The sequence below is a fragment of the Podarcis gaigeae genome, assembly GCF_964106915.1.
Source record: "Podarcis gaigeae genome assembly, chromosome: 9".
Taxonomy (NCBI): Eukaryota; Metazoa; Chordata; class Lepidosauria; order Squamata; family Lacertidae; genus Podarcis; species Podarcis gaigeae.
Genome location: NC_139685.1, coordinates 77111943 through 77132927, shown reverse-complemented (window position 1 = coordinate 77132927; position 20985 = coordinate 77111943). Strand labels below are relative to the sequence as shown.

Sequence of the window (20985 nt, the reverse complement as noted above, 5' to 3'; positions counted from 1 at the left end):
ATTTTGACCTGGTAGGCTCTTGCTTTTTAATCTGCATGGCTTCTACTGAATATCTACTGAATATCCTCCTTTCTTTTCTCTTTCTGCTATTCCTGCATCGCTGCCTTGGCCCCAAGACAAGATTGCTGAATTGCTGAAGGACCCACAATGGAAGATGCATAATAGGGCCTTGTACTACTTTTCCAATGAGAAACAATCGTGGGAAGAGTCCAGAAAGCATTGCATTAAGAAAAAAACTTCATTAATTTCTGTTAGCAATGGTGAAGAACAGTCTAGCAGAACACTGGGATGTATAAAAGGCAAAGAAAAAAATGTCTCACAGGTGTTTTGTTTTGTTGTTTTTTTTTGTTTTTTGCACATGAACATTTTATTGCTTCCAACTCTCCTGTAATCAGAAGAAAGGTGGAGGAGCACCTTCACAAGGTCTGTGCTCCAATGAAGGGAGCATATTAGAGGTGTACAGAAATAGAAGCAACAACAGACAATTTAGACAAAATATTACACAGATACACATTAAAATGTTACATTAATGCAACGTTACTAATGAGCTCTTCATACAGGATGGCAAATATGGTCTAATAGGCATTACTGAAACCTGGTGGGATGAGACTCATGACTGGAATGTAGAAATTGAGGGTTATAACCTGTTCAGAAGGAACAGAGCAAACAGGAAGGGGGGAGGAGCAGCATTATATGTAAAGGATATGTACACTTGTGGCGAGATCCATGACCTGGAGCATAGAAAGCAGGATGAGTGTATATGGGTAAAAATTGTAGGTGAGGGAAAGAGCAGTGGCCTTACTATGAGGGGAGAGACTTCATCAGACAAGGCCTCCTTCCACCTGCCTTGCTCCACCCTCCAGTTTCTGCTTCTCATTTTGTATTGTATTATGTTGTGCACTGTGGTTTGCTGTTGTTTTATTGATTGGAGTTTAGAAATTACTTATTGTAACTGTTGTGTGGATTTCTGTTTAATTTTGAAATGCTGATATTTAATATTATTCTCTATTGTTTTAATGAATGTTGAATGTTATTTTATTTTCATATTGTATATTGTATTATGCATATTGTCTTATTAATATGATGTTAGCCACTCTGAGCCTGGCTTTGGCTGGGGAGAGTGGGATACAAATAAAATTTATTTACTTATTTACTGAGGGTGTCTGCTATAGCCCTCCAAGCTAGACAGAGGACTTTGATAATGCCTTCCTAGAGCAGATTAACCAAACATTCAAAAAGGAGAGAGATAGTAGTCATGGGAGACTTCAACTACCCTGATATCTGTTGGAATTCAAACTCTTTCAAGAATGGAAGGTCCAACAAATTCCTCCGTTGCCTCACTGACAATTTCATTTCTCAGAAGGTGGAATATGCAACAAGGGAATCATCTCTCAGACCTGTTCAAAAAGGGAGGAACTGATGGACAAAGTGGAAGTACTGAAGTGTGGGTCAAAGAGTGGAAAGAAGACCCACTTGCACCTCGTTGGAGAGGACCATGCACAGTTCTGCTGACATCACAAAGAACTGTTAAGGTTGTGGGAGTGCTGCTATGGATTCACCATACACGAGTTAAGAAGTCGGAAGGCCTTTTCAAGTCCATCAACCTATATAATGTCTTGTTTGGTTATTTACTCCATAGGCAACTGAAGTGTCATGGGGCCTTGGAACACAAGTCCACCTTGTTCATCCAGAGGTCTATAGTGTGTTATGGAAAGAGTTCTGAAAGAAAGTGTGGCTATGATTTTCATAGAATAATGCTCTTTCTTTCTTTCTTTCTTTCTTTCTTTCTTTCTTTCTTTTTCTCTCTCTCTCGCTCCCTCCCTCTCTCTGGAAATGAATGTAAAAAGAGAAAGGAACAGGGGAATGCGAGATAGTAGTAATTTGCTTTGATTCAGCAATAAAACAGTTTTAATTTATTAGCAAACAAATGATCCCAGAATCAATCCTAGACATACTTTAGGCTGGAAATTACTTTTGTCACAAAGCCTGTAATGGTCTTACTCAGCATTTTAAAAATAAAATCTCAATCTATATATATATTGCAGACTTTTCTGGGGGGGGGGAAATGTGTTGTCTATTTATGCTTATATAACAGATGGCTCCCTGTGGAGCTCAGAAATCACTGCCTAAGACCCTTCCTCAGGGTCTACCAGAGTCACCTGCAACTCAATGATCAAAGCAGCACCAGATGTCTGCATCTATGTGCCATATTAATTCCCTACAGTTCCTGAGAGTGATGCTATATTGTGAGCATTGTGTGACACTAAGCAGGCATCTAGACTGGTGCTAATGCTTCCCACAACCAAATAACCCTGACCGAGTAAGAGGCTCATCAGAGGCTACTTTGCTCCAGGTCCCTCTAAGCTGCACCTGGCCGTGTTCACCATACCTGCGCCTCCCCTGGGCTTTGCATGCTTCTTCTGAGACGCACACATGGGCATTTGGTCCTTGAATCCTCAAAATCGGAGATGGCCAAGGCTGGGTTGAAAACTGTGCCAGAGGCCCCATCAAAGTAGTACCCCTTCAACTTAGGCTGGTGAGGAGCACAAGGTCATATCCACACCAATATCGGTTTAGTCTTGCTGGCCACATGACCCAGAAAGCTGGCTGTGGACAAACGCTAGTTCCATCGGCCTGAAAAGCAAGATGAGCGCTGCACCCCATAGTCACCTTTGACTGGCCTTAACTGTCCAGAGGTCCAGTTACAGATAGGTAGCCGTGTTGGTCTGCCATAGTCAAAACAAAAAAAATTCCTTCCAGTAGCACCTTAAAGACCAACTAAGTCAGTTCTTGGTATGAGCTTTCGTGTGCATGCACACTTCTTCAGATACACTGAAACAGAAGTTTCCAGACCCTTCTATATAGTGAGAAGGTGGAGAGGGGTATTACTCAGAAGGGTGGTGGGAATGGGTGATTGGCAGATAGCTGTGATGAGCCTGTTGACGACTCTTAACGACTGCAATAGGTCTTACAGAAAAAAGCAAGGGGTGAAAAGGTGAAAAATGGCTTTGTCATGTATAATGAGATAAGAATCCAAGGTCTTTGTTCATCGTCTAACATTGTGTATGCCATCAAATGCCAACAGTGTCCTTCAGCTCTCTATATTGGACAAACAGGCCAGACCTTACGCCAAAGAATAAACGGACATAAATCGGACATCAGGAATCATAAGACAGAGAAACCAGTAGGAGAACACTTCAATCTCCCAGGACATTCTATACAAGATCTCAAAGTAGCTGTTTTACTACAAAGGAATTTCAGAAATAGACTGGAAAGAGAAGCTGCTGAATTGCAACTTATCACCAAACTTAAAACCATGGAGAAACCTGGTCTGAACAAAGACCTTGGATTCTTATCTCATTATACATGACAAAGCCATTTTTCACCTTTTCACCCCTTGCTTTTTTCTGTAAGACCTATTGCAGTCGTTAAGAGTCGTCAACAGGCTCATCACAGCTATCTGCCAATCACCCATTCCCACCACCCTTCTGAGTAATACCCCTCCCCACCTTCTCACTATATAGAAGGGTCTGGTGACTTCTGTTTCAGTGTATCTGAAGAAGTGTGCATGCACACGAAAGCTCATACCAAGAACTGACTTAGTTGGTCTTTAAGGTGCTACTGGAAGGAATTTTTTTTGTTTTGTCCAGAGGTCCTTTACCTTTACCTTCTACCTAAACTACCTAAACTACAGTTCCTCAGATCCTTTGGGGAAAAGGAATGTGCTTTGAATGCATGGTATGGATGTGACCAAAATGTGGTCTCCTAGTAACTTGAGAGGCACCCTAAATATGCCTAAGGGAGTTCCTCCAAATTCCTGCTTCACTTAATCAGAAACCGAAAGAGATTTCTTCTCACCAGTGGTTCCAGACCCACCTGCTGCCTGCTTTCTAATAATTAAAAGGTATTGCTGTTCTGAAGTGGTCAGCAAAGAACAGCCATCAATCTCTCATTGGGAAGCCCTGTTCTGTGACATCACTATTGCCCTTTTTGTGTAACTTGTACTGTAAAGTGGTACCTCAGGTTAAGCACTTAATTCGTTCTGGAGGTCCGTTCTTAACCTGAAACTATTCTTAACCTGAAGCACCACTTTAGCTAATGGGGCCTCCTGCTGCTGCCGCGCCGCCGGAGCACGATTTCTGTTCTCATCCTGAAGCAAAGTTCTTAACCCGAGGTACTATTTCTGGGTTAGCGGAGTCTGTAACCTGAAGCGTATGTAACCTGAGGCGTGTGTAACCCGAGGTACCACTGTATAGATAGTGAATGTCAAAATAATAGATACAAAGTAAGAACACAAGTGGTGTTGCATATGTAATACTTTACTTGATTGATTTAAAGGAACTGGGTGCTTTTGAAGCACCCTGATGGGTTTAGGCTCATTTTGAACAGAAATCACAGAGCACATTTTTATTCCCTTAAAGGCTTCTACCTCTCCCATTTCTGATCTGGAGCCTTCTTGCAGATAAATGACATTTTGTGCCAACAGGCAGCATCGTGCCAACAATATCTGTGTCTGCATTTCTGTGTGATATAAACACAGTTGTCATCTGGCGATGTGCTGGGCTGCTTCATCTCAGTATCCCAGAATCTGAAAAAAAGATGGCAGCACAAATCAATTCAAACTAAATGTTTGCTTTATTTTCTTCGTTAGAGCAATAAATATACGTATGCAGGAACACTGTGGAGATAGGTTTCTCACCAAGGGCTCCTGAGAAAACGAAGCAATCAATAATAACAGTTTCAAATGGCTACTAAATGTCTTGCAGCTAATAAATACCCCCCCTTGCACCTCCTTTACAATTTTTTAAACTAAAAACCCAATGTTTTAGAATGTTCCTCTTGTTAGCAGAGGAAACAAGCCAGAAAGAAACCCGTGTCTGGCTTTTTATAATGTGTGAACCCAAACACATGTTTTGTTTCTCTCCAAACAAACCACTATCCGTTAACGTCCCTCACCCCTAAAGAAAACCCATTGGCTTCCACTTGCCATCTACTTGAATAGAAACAAGTTATGGGTGGTATTCACTGCTAATTCTAATCAGACCTATTGAAGTTAATGGATTAAGCTAGGTCCATGCATAATGAAGAGCAGATCCCTGTGCCTGAACTAACACAGGAAAGTTTCAAAATCTGAGCGCAAACAAAAGTGACAAGAGATAAGTTTCTAGACCCTATTGACAAATTAAAAGTTGACAAACGAAAATGGATTTCTGGGAGTCTGTCTGTAATGAAGGCATTAAGAACGTTTATTTACAAACTCACACTTCAAGAACTGCTGAACCATCAAGCCATTCCAATCCATTCAGTTTTTTGTTATTCTTCCTTAGTCCTATCCAGAAGTGTTTCTTAAACTTAGCTCCTTCATTGTTTATAAAGTCCTGCAAAAAAGCACAACCAGAAAGAAGAAATGAGTGTCTAGGTTCCCCTTTCAAAGGTTTCCAGAGAGTGGCTCATCCCCAGGGAGACACTAAAACATTACAGGCCTGTAAAATAATACTAATCTTGTGATAACTTAAAGACGATCCCTTTTTATTATGGCTTAAGCTTTAGGGAACTAAAGTCCACTTTGTCAGATGCATCTGATGAAGCAGGCTCGAGTTCTTTAAAGCTTATCCTATAAAAAGAGGAGCTAGATGGTGTATTCCTGGCAATGGGCAGTTGAGACAGATGCGGGATTTTGCTGATTTCCCACCTGCTTCTTTGGCAGCGGTCAAGGTGTGAGGGCTAAGTCTCACCCAACTGTGCCCACCTGGGAACTCAGTGCAGCATCAGGGCAGACTGGAGGGTCAGGGAGGAGTTGCTGTGGTCTACAGAAATTCTCTCTCTCCAGGCTCTCTGTCCAATTAATGAGGGGAGCTAGATTGTGTGTTCCTGGCACTGGGCAGCTGGGACAGAAATGAGATTCTGCTGATTTACCACCTGCCTCTCTGCCCAGCAGCCTCCCTGCCTGAGCTGATAGAGGACACTCAGACTGCTGGTTTTTAGGAACTTAAACATCCATGCTGAGGTGACCGGCTCTGGGATGTCTCAGAATTTACTTCTACTCAACATTGTTCCAGAGTAGATTCCAAGGTATAGTTCGCAGAGTAAAAATTTAAACAAATTGCAGGATTTCCCCCCCCCCCAAAAAAAAATAGACCAGAGGCAATTGTATTTCATCCAGCAGAGCTTTACTGCTACTGAAGGCAAATTAGCATAATGGTGGTCACAAATCCAATACATTCAGGATTGGCACTGTCCATAAGAAATCCAGTTGCAGCAGACCTAACTTAAACTTACAATAATTTATAATCAGTCTAAACCTTAACACTAAGCATACTATGTGCAGAACAGCACACCAGATGGAAAAGAGACAGAAAGAGAGAGTGAAACCCAGGCTCCTTCTGGCTCTACTTTTATAGCCAGCATGATCTTGACTGAAAGAGATAAGTGAACCAGTTTAAGCCGGCTGTAGTCAGTTTCTCTGAAGGCATAACCCAAACATCATGAACTTTCTGCTTGTTTCTTTCACACAGAGAAGGTTCCAGAACCTCATTGAATTAGAATAGGAAAGATCTCTACACATCTGATCAATACTTTTTGTACTAAGAAATGCAAACAGAGAGTTACTGGCCCAAGGTGTGTGGCAGGCCACATTCTGGACCTATTTCTCAAGTAGGCAGGAGCAAGGTGATCTGAAAGTGGGGGATATTCATATCAGCCCCTTGTCATGGTCAGAATGCTTCCTGTTGAGATCTTCTCTCCTCTGCAGAGGCAGAAGACCTATTTGGATGGTCTACCCTTGGAGGCTAATGGATACACTGACTTTTCAGACAGCTCTGCTGGTTTTTCTGGATGATATGACTGGTGCTCCTGTTGAAGCCCTGGATTACCTCTGGAATATCTGACTGGCTCAGACTATTGATATCATCCAGCCCACATTTTACCAGCTTCCTTGCAAGAATATCATGGGGGACTTTGTCAAAAGCCTTACTGAAATCAAGGTACACTATGTCCACAGCATTCCCTCGATACTCCAAGCCTGTAATTCCATTGAAAAAAGAAATGAGATTCATCACACCAACTGTTTTTGAGAAAGCCACGCTGGATCTTAATAATGACAGCATCCTTTCCTAAGAGCTGGTAGATCAACTATAAGCTCCTTATGCAGCCACACAGTTTCTTTAGGTGCCCCCCACTTTTCCTCCTTGTTGCAATTGTCTTCATTTGTGCCTTCTATACTTCACCTTTAAGAAAATCCAAGCCATCTTGGACCTGCCCCCCTTCTCTCTGAGTATTTCTGACCATGGGATTCACACAGCAATTCCTTAAGCTTTTTGAAATCAGCCTTCTTAAAGTCCAGAGTGCATGTCCAACTACAGTCAGTTTTTCTTTGCCTCTCTCTTATGAAACCCAGGAGAACATGATCACTTCCTCCCAAGATTGCCAGTACTTCCACTTTGTCCATCAGTTCCTCCCTTTTGGAGATGACCAGGTCTGAGAGAGATGATCCCCTTGTTGCATATTCCACCTTCTGGGAAATGAAATTGTCAGTGAGGCAATGGAGGAATTTGTTGGACCTTCCATTCTCGGAAGAGTTTGAATTCTAACAAATATCAGGGTAGCTGAAGTCTCCCATGACTACTATCTCTCTCCTTTTTGAATGTTTGGTCATCTGCTCTAGGAAGTCCTTATCAAAGTCCTCTGTCTGAAGGGCTATAGCAGACATCCACAGTAAGACCACTGTTCTTTCCCTCACCTACAATTTTTACCCATATACGCTCATCCTGCTTTCTATGCTCCAGGTCATGGATCTCGCCACAAATGTACATATCCTTTACATATAATGCTGCTCCTCCCCCCTTCCTGTTTGCTCTGTTCCTTCTGAACAGGTTATAACCCTCAATTTCTACATTCCAGTCATGAGTCTCATCCCACCAGGTTTCAGTAATGCCTATTAGACCATATTTGCCATCCTGTATGAAGAGCTCATTAGTAACGTTGCATTAATGTAACATTTTAATGTGTATCTGTGTAATATTTTGTCTAAATTGTCTGTTGTTGCTTCTATTTCTGTACACCTCTAGTATGCTCCCTTCATTGGAGCACAGACCTTGTAAATGTGCTCCTCCACCTTTCTTCTGATCACAGGAGAGTTGAAAGCAATAAAATGTTCATGTGCAACCCCCCCCCCAAAAAAAACCACCTGTGAGACTTTTTCTTTGCCTTTTATGCATCCCTGTGTTCTGCTAACCTGTTCTTCACCATTGCTGACAGAAATTAATGAAGTTTTTTTCTTAATACAATGCTTTCTGGACTCTTCCCACGATTGTTTCTCGTTGGAAAAGTAGTACAAGGCCCTATTATGCATCTTCCATTGTGGGTCCTTCAGCAATTCAGCAATCTTGTCTTGGGGCCAAGGCAGCGATGCAGGAATAGCAGAAAGAGAAAAGAAAGGAGGATATTCAGTAGATATTCAGTAGAAGCCATGCAGATTAAAAAGCAAGAGCCTACCAGGTCAAAATGTATTGCTCGCTGAATTACAGTACACCCCAGTACATCATATCAAAGCTGCAATCCTGCAATGAGCCTAACCTCTGAGTAGGCAAATACATGAACATGTTTTTTTGACTAGTAGACATAGATCCATCTTTACTGTGATATCATTACTTTCCTTCCCCTTTTGGGGTGTGTGTCCATCAATGTATTTCTATCTCCAGTAGGGCTGAGCAAGACCCTCCCCTCTTGCTCCAGTGCCCAATTCAGAACCGTGGATCCCGGGAAGGTTGCTCACCTTGGATCCAAAATCCGAAGCAATATTTGGAAAATGTAAGTTTCAACCCTCCCTTTGACTTGCATTGGGAAAGCACGATAACCATAACTTTGTGTTTTCTGTTTTACAAGGTGCCTGAAAACTGCAAACTTAGTAGCCCCCAACACAGAGATTCAGTCCTTCCCAGTTTCAGGCAGATTCAGAGCCCCTAAATGGGTATCTTTATACATCTTTATACATCTTCAAGGTCAGGAGCTCCTAGTTATGAGCTCTCAGAAGCTGCAATCAGCTACATAGAACTGCTGCAGGCTGCTAACCCAACTCACTTCCTCATCCAACCTGGCTTCTCCTAGGTGCTCTTCTGCTGCATACAACCCAGGTTGCACTTGGGGTTCTACTCTTCATTTGCCTTATGACCAATGTGGCCATAACCCAAATACAGAAATGTGATTTCAGCTGATATATTTCCATTGGCAATTTCACTCTTCCAACGGAAACAGCTTCCTTTCCCACTCCCAAAGCTGGTAAGTTCAATTAACCTTCTGGAGCGGAGATTGAGGAAAAAATGCACTAAATATTGTGTTTTCAACCAAACATACACCTCAGAACCAGCTTCAACTACAACTAAGGTGCTGTGTGCATTGGATGGTAGGACATCTGCATCTTCAGGAGCTCTGTAAAAGAGGATTTCTTTTTAATCAGGTGCTGAGCCTCAGAGCAAGTTCCCCCCGTGCTCGTTTTTCAGCACCAGAGTCGCAAAGTAACTCACCGATATCAGATTTAATTTCATCATTTAGGAGAGTCGAGTTGAGCAGTTCGTCTGCTAAGCCTTGAGCTACAGCGAGTATTTCAAGGTCTAAAAGGTTTGAAACAATTCAAATCAGAGGAATTATACTATTAAGAAACCATTTCTCAAGAGTTTGCCACACCCTGGCATGAAACAAGAAGCAGAACCTTGGACAGCAGCACCAGTCCAGTAACAAAAGCCCTCTGGGAACACATAGTTGAAGAGATTAATGTCAGTACAAGGCATAGAGCTGCTTTGCACCATTAGTTATGTCTGTCATCTATGATGGATGGAGAAAATGCTGGCACTATTTGTAAACTTTTATTTATTTATAGAACAATAGCAGCAACAGGCATTATTTAACACAATTTCATTGTGAAAGAAACCTGCTCCAGAGTTTCAGTGTTTTTAGCCAATGAGCAAAGTCATAGTTGTGGTAAACAGGAAAACCCTGTTAATGTCCCTACATATAAAAGGTAAAGATAAATGTAAATGATCCCTGGACAGTTAAGTCCAGTCAAAGGCAACTATGGGGTGCAGCGCTCATACAGTCATACCTCGGGTTACAGACGCTTCTGGTTGTGTTTTTTTCAGGTTATGGACGCGCCAAAACCTGGAAGTACTGGAATGGGTTACTTCTGGGTTTCGGCGGTCACACATGCTCAGAATCGCAACCCACGTGTGTGCAGATGTGGTGCTGCAGGTTGTGAACATGCCTCCTGCATGGATCACGTTCACAACCCGAGCGTCCACTGTATTGCTTTTTAGGCTGAAGGAGCTGGTGTTTGCCCACAGACAGCTTTCCAGATCCTGTGACCAGCATGACTTAATCGCTTCTGGTGCAACAGAACACCGTGATGGAAGCCAGAACACATGGAAACGCTGTTTACCTTCCTGCCGTTGCAATACCTATTTATCTACTTGATCTGGTATGCTTTCAAACTGCCAGGTTGGCAGGAGCTGGGACAGAACAACGGGAGCTCATTCCATCGCGCGGAACCGCTGACCTTAATATCTGCAAGCCCAAGAGGCTTGGTGATTTAGACCGCAGCGCCACCCCTGCAAATAGCCTTTGTATGCATACTTGAATAAGCAAGGTCTGTAATCAAAAATGCGGACAAGAGTTGGCCCAGCAATTGCAACAGCAATCCCTCTCTCTGTTCAATGTCATCTGTGGAAATGGTAGCAGTGCACATTATGTACATGCATGCTTCTGATTTTGTGCAAATATGAGGGATCCAGCAGAGCATATTTTAAATAATTGTGGGAACTGCAGGAGATGAGATGAAACTTTGGAGGGCACAGTGGGCATAGAAAGTGGAGCAGCAGAAAGTGACTATTGCTCCCCCAAACCAGAAATACAGTAACAGAACAAAGCATTCGCAACTCCAAGTAGAGCAGTTTGGAGCCTGATTCCCCCTACCTCAACCTTTTGAGTCCACGGCTCCCTTGACCAACTACCTTATTTCTGTGCCACTCCTGTGGGGCTTAGGAGCCCAGTTATGTCACCCCTTGCCTGCAGAGCTGGCAGCCTCTCACCCTTTTTTGAACACCCTCCCTTGTGGAGTGTTCCCTCAGCCTCCTCTCCTCTCTTTGAGAGTCTTCCAGGCAGTCATTGCTGCCACCCCTGGTCTCTGAACTGCCCCCCACCCCCACCCCAAAGAGAGATGCTTCCTCACACTGCCTCACAGGGGCCTGGGACTTGTCTGTCCATTCCCAACAGCAAGGGCAGGTGAACTGGCTGTCTGGGCTCCCTCACCCACTTGCTTGCTTATTCCAAGCCCTCTTCAGCTCCTGGCAACCAGCACCCCCTGGCCAGCCCCAGAGGCACCATTTGCTTGGGGAGCTTGTAGCCAGGGCTGCTGCAACAAACAGCTGTGCAAGCCATTGGGAGGCAGAGATGTGAGAGGGCATCAGAGGAGGGAGGGAAAGAGGGATAGAGGCCAGTGTTGCCCATGGCACTCCTAACCATCATTCAAGGCACCCCAGGGTGCCACGGCACAGTGGTTGAAAACCACTGCCCTAACACTGGATTATTCCTATATTGGATAAACCCAACTTTACAGGGGGGAAAGCATCACAATTGCTGTTGCTTGAGGGAACATCATGTGGACCATGCAACTTAAATGCAAACACACAGAAAACTCCAGTGTGGACAAGTGGTAGAACTGTCCATGTAATGCATCTGATTTTGAATCCCTTTTATGTTCCTTTCCTGCTGGGATGCCTTGGGCCAACACAGGGTCTCTCCAGGAGACATGGGTTCTTGGGTTGGTGTTTTCTGGATATTGTGAATGTAGGTGTTTGTGTAGGGAAAGGGGAGCCAGGCAAACTTCCCACTCCCATTGAGTTTCCATTTTAGGTTGGCAGATTTTTCTTCTTCTGCCAGGTCTTTCAGCGATTGCCTTCTAACAAGTTTTTGTTACCAAGTAATACATGTGGGGTGTCATGTAGATCGTTCTGTGCTGTGATCTGACCGGCAAATTATGGGTGAAGAATGAGATCTAAATGCTGAAAATAAATCAATATCGCCCTCAAAAGACCCATCGTTTGCTCATCACTTTACACTGCATTAAACTTTTGCCAAAGCAGTTTTTCTTCCAGCTGAGATGCATCCCTGAAATCACTTCTGCTGGGAGAAAACACCCCAGGGTTGGGCAGAAGGAAAAAGAAGATTTCCTTCACATTCCTACTGTTTTACATTGCTTACCATCCACGCCTACAGAAGATGGATCATATTCTTCAACAAAATTCCGAATCTGTTTTACTCCGGAAAAGAATGACCGCTGTTCTGCCCATAATGTACAATCTAAAAAAGAGAAGAAGTTGGGAGAAAATAAACGGTGCTCCAACAACCAACAGTCATTTGCCAGAGAATGGCATGGCTCTTGGGGGATAACCAGCCTCCTATAACCAACATAAGTCTAATAATACATGAAGGTATTATATCACTCACACTCACCCTGGGGAGGAAAAAAAAAGTCAAGCCTATTGTTCCCTCATCTACCTTGTGAACTCCTGCATTTAAAGATGTCTGAGCTAGTCGCTCCAAGTTCAGAATGCATGATTTTCTACAAGCCATCCTTGTGTTCCTATAACAATAGCTTAGGAGCTTTCATCACTTTGGAACTAATCTAAGTTTTGCTGCCTGTGTTTTCTTACTGCTGTATGGGAAAGCACATGAATTTGACCTTTGAAGAGTTTGTGAGTAAACCAATTTTAACTTACCAAATGTGTAGTCTTTTTCTATTCTGGATGAAGTGAGAAACTTTGGGAGGAACTGAAGAAGGGCATATTTTAAAGGTCCAACAGCCTATATTTCCACGCATTACCAGGCTGCATATTTTGTGATATTAAATCTCTGCTGGGGTTCTGGAAGCAAAAATTAGTTGCCCCAAACCTGGATCTTGGCCTCCAGGGAATTCTCTTTTTATACCTATTTTTTCCTTGCCAACCAACAGCTCCATCCTCACTCCTAAGCCACAAATGCTAGCCCTGATTCTTAGTCAAGGCTTCACATGTCCTAGAAATAATTTCCCCATAGGCTGACTCCATGTCATGGCTCAGCCCAAGGGGAGATGGAACATCATTGTTGATGACACTTGACATCCAGATCTTCAACCCCAAAAGATAGCCAGAGCACCAGCTCACAGAATATACAAAGTAATACTAAACAATGAACATGACAACAAAACATTGAGAACGTAAATCCAGGCCTGACCTTGGCAAATGATGCCTTCATAAGACTTTCATATAATAGTAATCACACTTCTTGAATAAATCAACTACTGGAGGAATGATCTTCCCACTTTGTAAAGCTCTATGTTTATATCTATAGGTACTGTATTCAGCTACTGAACAATGGCCCCCTCCATGGAGAGACACTCTGAATTTCACAAAATTGAAAAAGCACCTCAGAGCAGGGCTCAGAAGAACAAAAAGTTGGCTGTTACGAAACTGAACAGCTGGTTTTAAGGTGGGTGAAATGCTTGAGAAATAGTCCTTTTCAACTCAGCCCAGCCCTAATTCACTCCATGAAGTTCTATTAGCCTGCAAAGCACAGAAAGTGTCTTGACAAATTATTTGAGAACAGAAAAATGTGCAATTGATATCAGCAGTAGAGATTTTGATCACATGCTTAGCTCACACACTGAAATCAATGGATAAACAACCTTAGCAGAGACTGGATTATTCCTTCTCTTCACACTGAAGTAAAGGCCACCACAGTCATTCCGAAGTGTTTTATGTATTTGAAAAAGTTGAACTTACACAGACCGGCCATCATAACAGAGGCGAGAAACAGGAGGAGGAGAAAAAATACGACCACAGCTTCACCACGAGGCGTTTTAAAGAAACTCTTGTCTTCAGCTGGTGTTGCTTAAGAGGCAAGAGGACAGAAAATTCTGATTTAACAACCAGTGATTCATCCCACTCTCATCACAGTAAACAAGCTTTTCATACTCTGTGGCATCACATCTAGATCAACAAGCGACAGCCAGCTTCCTAAGTCAATGGGGCAGCCAACTGCTCAGGGGCTGTATCCTTGCAAGGTCCAGCGCCAAGGGCCTTCTGGCAGTTCCCTCGCTGCGAGAAGCCAAGTTACAGGGAACCAGGCAGAGGGCCTTCTCGGTAGTGGCACCCGCCCTGTGGAACGCCCTCCCATCAGATGTCAAAGAGAAAAATAACTACCAAACTTTTAGAAGATATCTGAAGGCAGCCCTGTTTAGGGAAGCTTTTAATGTTTAATAGGTTATTTTAGTGTTTTGTTGGAAGCTGCCCAGAGTGGCTGGGAAAACCCAGCCAGATGGGTGGGGTATAAATAATATATTATTATTATTATTATTATTATTATTATTATTATTATTATTATTTATTGCAAGGCTAAGTGGATGGAGGAAGCTAATGTGAAAACATGGTTTCTTCTGGACATGTATCTGTCTGTCTTCCCTGGATGGCCTCAATAGACCAGAGAGATGCTATCTTACAGAGCAGCAGGGGAGCCAACAAGGTGCTCCTTGTGACTCAGCTCATTTTGGAGGCAAATCTGTGGCCATGGTGGAATCTACACGCATATAAAAGAACGCTGCGAAGGGACTTCAGTGAGGGGGAAAGGAAGCAAGGCTCATTATTGCAGCAAACCGGCTGCTGCTTTTGGGAGTTTTGGGGCAGCTTGTAGGCAACGAGTGCTCCAATGAAGGTCTTGGGGATGACCAGGACGTCAAGACCCAAAAGCAAGCTCCCAATGGGTCTGTACAGTTCCAGTTGGCACCGTTGAGCTCGGATATCTGGGCTTGAACACATTCCAGCAGCAGGCCTCCATGGTGTGAACTGGGTGCTGGACCTGATGGGCCAATGGCCTTCTTATATTCTTACCCACCTTTAACCCTAAAGTCCCAGGCATCTACAATTAAAAATGCAATAATGAAGACAGTTTATATGTTTGCGGCATAAACATGTGCCTTACCTGCATCTTTCTTGGGAGCTGGATCTGGAAAAATACAGTATATGTTCACTAGAAACTGGAGCTGGGCCAACATTTCCATAAATATTTTTTTCCACAGAATTATACCAGATAGCTTGGACTTATGGTAAGTCATAGTGGGCTTTATAGGTCACAACCAGTGCTTTGGATGGTGCACAGAAACAGACCAGTAGCTTCTGTGGGAGTGGGGAGCAGTTCATTGGAGATTTTTTTATGCTTTCCAATACTTTTTGAGGCCCCCCCTGCCCCCTCCTTGGCTATGCTCATGCAGCTGAACTGTTCTAACAAGGGAGTCATGTTCTCCCTATAACCAGCCCCAGACAGCAGCTCTTTGACTCAGTTAAAGGTTCAGAGCACTTTTCAAAGGCGCATTACAGCAATCCAATCGTAATGTAACTAAAGCACGTGTCTCACTGTGGTCCAATAATAATAACTCTCCACCTCCCCATTTAATTCCCACAAGAACCCTGGGAATCTCTTGGTGCAAGGCTTTTCATGTAGTCTGCATAGTTTTATTGTCCATTTCTGAAAAATGCAATTAAAAATGTTGTTTTTTTTGAAAGAAAGAAAGAAAGAAAGAAAGAAAGAAAGAAAGAAAGAAAGAAAGAAAGAAAGAGGAAGGTGATGTTGATGAGCTTGTGGAAGTAGCAGCCCTCATAGCAGGACTTTCCCATGAATGCTTCAACTGAGATTCCTGCATCGCAGGGCGTTGGACTAGATGACTCTGCAATTCTATGAGTCTATGATTCTATGATTCCCGTGCCAGTGTCTCTGCAGTTCACCTGCATGGGACTGGGGGTGGAGCGGGGGGTTCAGCAATATCAGGTCCCCACGAGGAGCACTGGGTTGTTTCATTGGCAGGCCTTCACAGCACCCTTTCACAACTGCGATCATCTGAGCTTCCTTGAAGCCTGTGGCTTAGATCATTTGCGTTCCTATGAAGAGGAAATAGTAATGGAAGGAACTTACCTGGTGGATTTTTAGGAGCCATTTGAATTGGTGTCTCATTTTCTTCTCTATATGTGGGACCATAAAGTAGATTCCTAAGTCAATATTTAAATTAAAAGGGGAGTCACAATGGGTTATTGCATAGGCAGTGCTGGCATTGGGGACACACCCCCCCCCAAAAAATTAATATTATTGTAACCTGTAAATCACACTGTTAAGAAATTTGTGGGTACTTTTCATTTTCCTCTGACCCTACTTTTTAAAACTCCTCGCCCAAATCATTTCTATAAACAACTCATGCTAACACAGCATTTGTCTGTTAAAGTGGCATGTAGCCCACAACAGCACAATGCTACATTTGTTCATAGTTAAGGTGCCAAATTAATATTTCTTGTTTTTGTCACACAAGACTAACATGGCTACTCTGAAAACGTTATCATAATGCCAATTCCTTCGCATTTAACTGATTATTTAGAGCAGTTCCGTTTCTTTGGGGGTTCACTGTTCTTTCTGTTATCAAAAAAAAGAAATGCACACATGATAAAAATTATATTGAAGACCTAGTGTTCAAATTCCATCTCCTGACGCAAAACATAAATGTGACATTTATTTGTTTAAAACATGTATGTAACACTAATGTACAGTATAAAACACTTTTGAAAGGCTTGAGGATACAATTTAGAATCTATGTAGTAATATTTCCCTACCTTACATTGCTCCTTTTTGGATGTTGTAGCACCCTGTTGCACTTGTCTTCTCTCCACCTGGGGTCCTTCTGTCAACAGCCTCATCCATCTTCCTCTGTGATGCAGAACGTTCCAGAACTTCCCTGATTCACTTTCTTCCAGTCCCTGATTGGCCAAGTGCTCTGCCAGTTCAACAATGGAGCCATTCCACTTGGCCCCTCATGCACCCTTGGAAAAGAGGAAGAAAGACTAAGCAGGTGTGCATCAGGGAAGTGAAGAGGTGCCCCAGGAGACAGCCAGGTGAGTGAGCAACACCTGGTGGAAAGAGGAAAGAGAGCTAGGATTGAGATATGCTTAGATAAGATCTGGGACACCGATTTTTTAAGAACTGACACCCATGTTAAGTTTTATGGTAACATCTTTGTGCTGCATCTTTGAATGAAGAATTCTATTGATTTGCCTTCATTAAATTTCCCTAAATGGTTCTTAATGCAACCAGGCATTAGATCATATTGTATTTCTTACCTTCTTCTTTGTACTTCTTCATCGTCTACATCAGGGTCTCTCAAACTTGGGCCTCCAGCTGTTGTTAGACTACAACTCCCATCATCCCTAGCTAGCAGGACCAGTGGTCAGGAGTCATTTCAGAGTGCTGCCCACTGTCCAGCTCTCCTTTATCTTATTTTATTACTAGTTTGCTCATTTCCTCCTCCTTCCCATCTTCGCTCCATTCTTGAGGATTCAGTTGAATGCAGCCCATAGAATTGAAGGAGGAGGATCCTGAAAGTTCTTTAGGCCAACTCCCTAGCTAATTTACAGCAGTTAAAAGATTGCAAGGTGCAGGTTTTCCCTTCAAATATATCTTTCAGACTCTACCAGCTGCTTGAAGTATGCACAAAGGGGAGGGGAGACATAATAGCACATCTTGGAGGTTGCATTTTAAATTGCATTTTAACCTGTATTTTAAATTGGTCCCCCCCCCCCTTATGTTTTTACTGTAATTTTACTGTAATTTTATTGTTGTTAGCTGCCCTGAGCCCGGCTCTGGCTGGGGAGGGCGGGGCATAAATAATTTATTATTATTATTATTATTAATGCCAACTTTGCGACATATGGAGAACTCATTTGACGGGTTTTCAAATGCTGCATTTGTCCTAAGATATTCTTTCTCCACTCCATACCCTGCCCACATTATGTGATTGTAGGGAAAGAATAGAGAACAACAATCCACACTCAGAGACAGCAATCAAAATGACAACCTAAAATGGCAAAGGCGGGTAAGTTGTTTCTGCTCTTTTCCCTCTTCCTTCTCACAGGCATGCAGGTCATTTTGTCTCTGGCTGCAGGTCCTCCCTGAGGAAGAGGTGGTGGCTCCCTTCTGCCCCATTGCCTCTCAAGGGAGGGATGTGCTAGTAGAATGCTAAGCTGGAGCTTCTCTGCTCCCATTTGGGCCCCCCAGGAAGCTGATTCTTTAAGGCAAACGGGCCACTTCCCCACCAACCAGCCTTCAACCAGCCCCACCTACCTGCCTCCCTTCCTGTTACTCTTGCTAGAAAAATGCAACCTGTGCCATTAATAAAGATAGTGCAACTCGTACAGCACGTTGGCGACAAATATTCACACAGTTGTTCAAAAATAATTTTACACTCATTTTTTTCGTTTTTCCCCCCCTTGTTTTTAACAATAAGTCCAAGGAGATTCAAGAAAAGGGTCAGTTCAACATTGTTCCCGGTATCTGTGAGGTGCTGATGAAGCAGCGTATGAAGTAATGAAGATGACAGGGTGTCAGCGTTCTATCCCCGTTTCGCCCTAGCAGTCCATGCAGTTGAGGGGCTGCTGTTTTGCCCCCGGTGGGGCCGATTTGTGAGGGATGGCGTGTAGCACACTTCCTGAGCACAGTTTTCTAGGCTTCTTCAGTTGCCTCGTGCCATTGATGTGTCTACTAGTGCTAAATATCTTTGAAGAGACAATTTCTTGGCTTAAATATTGTTGTCGTTTAGTCGTTTAGTTGTGTCCAACTCTTCGTGACCCCCTGGACCAGAGCACGCCAGGCACTCCTGTCTTCCACTGCCTCCTGCAGTTTGGTCAAACTCATGCTGGTAGCTTCGAGAACACTGTCCAACCATCTCGTCCTCCATCGTCTCCTTCTCCTTGCACCCTCCATCTTTCCCAACATCAGGGTCTTTTCCAGGGAGTCTTCTCTTCTCGTGAGGTGGCCAAAGTCTTGGAGCCTCAGCTTCATGATCTGTCCTTCCAGTGAGCACTCCGGGCTGATTTCCTTTAGAATGGAGAGGTTTGATCTTCTTGCAGTCTATGGGACTCTCAAGAGTCTCCTCCAGCACCAGAATTCAAAAGCATCCGTTCTTCGGCGATCAGCCTTCTTTATGGTCCAGCTCTCGCTTCAATACTTCACTACTGGGAAAACCATAGCTTTAATTATATGGACCTTTGTCGGCAAGGTGATGTCTCTGCTTTTTAAGATGCTGTCTAGGTTTTTCATTGCTTTTCTTCCAAGAAGCAGGCGTCTTTTAATTTTGTGACTCCTGTCACCATCTGCAGTGATCATGGAGCCCAAGAAAGTAAAATCTCTCACTGCCTCCATTTCTTCCCCTTCTATTTGACAGGAGATGATGGGCCCAGTGGCCATGATCTTAGTTTTTTTGATGTTGAGCTTCAGGCCATCTTGATGCGTCTACTAGTGCTAAATATCTTTGAAGAGACAATTTCTTGGCTTAAGCATACAAGACTGAATATCTGAGTCAAGAATTTGTAAGAACCTAGTAAAATCTGATATTGCAAGTTCACTTTATTTTAGGTAGTTTGTAAGTTTTCATGGCACTTTGTAAGCAATTGTCTCTTTCTCACATATTTGATGAATGGTGTAAAATTATTTTTGAACAACTGTGTGAATATTTGTTGCCAACGTGCTGTACAAGTTGCACTCCCTTTCTTTTGCAGCCAGTCCACTGGAGTCCCAGTGTTGCCCTGGTAGAACTCCCCAGGGAGGGGGAATGTCATGGACTGGCTGGATGCAGAGGGGTGGCGGGAGGTACCAACTAATGAACTGCCAAGGGAACAAGACTCAGAGCCAGGAGGTTGGTGGTGGGATGACGATGAGTGGTCAGAGGGAGAAGAGGGAGCAGACAGGGAGAAGGAGGTCTTGAAAGCTGAAGAGGCAGCAAGGTTTAGTGAGCAGGAAGAGGCTGTGGCAGAGAGCAGTCCAGAATCAGGGGCAGAATCAGAGGCAACTGGAGGTGGCCTGGGGAAACCCTATGGTGCTGAAGGTGGTTGGGAAGGGAAAGGGGGGCTGGAGAGGATCAGGCAGTGGTAACCCTGCTCTTCCTGGGCAGCAGTGAGCAGCATGTTCCTCAGGGGCCCAGGTCTGCCACCATTTTCAGGTGTTCATAGGCTGCCACCTGAGCCGATGTCCTCCTCAGGGCCAATGAGCAGGCTGACCCTGGTTTAAAGGGTATTTTGTTATCTATGTAACTTTCATGGTATTGTTTAGGTATTGCTGGTTGCGGCTCCATATTGATAAGCATGTATACATTAAGCTTCCACTGCTCTTTTTCAGATACAAAGGGGAAAGGGAAAAAGAACCTCCCGCAACGTAAAAAGCCCGAAACTGCTGCCAAGAAAGCACCAGCACAACCAGCACAACCAGCAGCCAAGGGTCTGTACGCTCCACAGCACATGGAAGGAAATTCCAGTGGGGGCACCATAAGAAAAAACAATTGTGGGGTAGGGAGGCATAGATGGGAGAAAGTGTATTTCTAGGCAGGTGTGTCCCACATGTTACAATCTCCGAAAGGGAAGTCATGGTATGTTTCCTGCTAAAACTGCCACCCTATATTATCCCCCCCCCGAAATATATCATAGAACTGCAATTGGAAGGGACCACGAGGGTCATCTAGTCCAACGTCCTGCAATGCGGAAATATTTTGCCTAATGTGGGGCTTGAACTCACAATCCTGAGATTATGTTCTACCAACCGAGCTATTATTATTATTAATAATAATAAATAAATAAATAAATAAATAAATAAATAAATAAATATTATTTATACCCCGCCCTCCCCAGCCAAGACCCGGCTCAGGGCGGCTAACACCTGATATAAAAACAAATTGATTGAAATACAACTTAAAAACATGATTAAAATACAACATTAAAACATTAAAATACAGCCTCATTTCAATGGAAACTCAAATCAAAAACTTTTTTGGGGTGAAAATGTCAAGTCTTCACCAAGACTGGTCCTACATGGGCCAGAAAAAAGCCAGTGAAGTCCCCAAATAGGAGTTCCAACACAGGAGGAGAAAGGAAAAAAGAA

At 43.4% G+C, this 20985-nt stretch overlaps 2 protein-coding genes across 6 annotated transcripts in view; one reads left to right on the top strand and one right to left on the bottom strand.

The window, feature by feature from the left end:
- Positions 1–4298: 4298 nt before the first annotated feature.
- On the bottom strand, positions 4299–16815 carry LOC310852036 (collectin-12-like). Of its 3 annotated transcripts, XM_083754745.1 has the most exons (9): positions 16677–16815; positions 15991–16037; positions 15004–15027; positions 13809–13916; positions 12250–12348; positions 9522–9608; positions 8234–8388; positions 5263–5378; positions 4299–4588 (listed from the first exon to the last, which is right to left on the bottom strand). In XM_083754745.1, exons 2-9 carry the CDS (start codon positions 16010–16012, stop codon positions 4426–4428), a joined length of 774 nt encoding a protein of 257 aa, XP_083610871.1. In that variant the 5' UTR covers positions 16013–16037; positions 16677–16815; the 3' UTR covers positions 4299–4425. The 3 variants fall into 3 exon arrangements, with proteins under 3 accessions (XP_083610871.1, XP_083610872.1, XP_083610873.1); XM_083754746.1 differs by lacking the exon at positions 15004–15027; XM_083754747.1 differs by lacking the exon at positions 15991–16037 and having other exon boundaries at positions 16677–16762.
- LOC310852035 (lithostathine-1-alpha-like) overlaps positions 16808–20985 on the top strand; it is a 27868-nt gene continuing 23690 nt past the window's right edge. Inside the window, exons 1-3 of one of the 3 annotated variants that reach the window (XM_083754743.1) lie at positions 16832–16955; positions 17861–17932; positions 20230–20328. In XM_083754743.1, the coding sequence (XP_083610869.1) occupies positions 17920–17932; positions 20230–20328 (112 nt within the window). In that variant the 5' untranslated portion in view covers positions 16832–16955; positions 17861–17919. Of the gene's footprint in view, positions 16956–17860; positions 17933–20209; positions 20329–20985 lie in introns of all 3 variants that reach the window. The other 2 variants (XM_083754744.1, XM_083754742.1) reach the window with 2 other exon arrangements.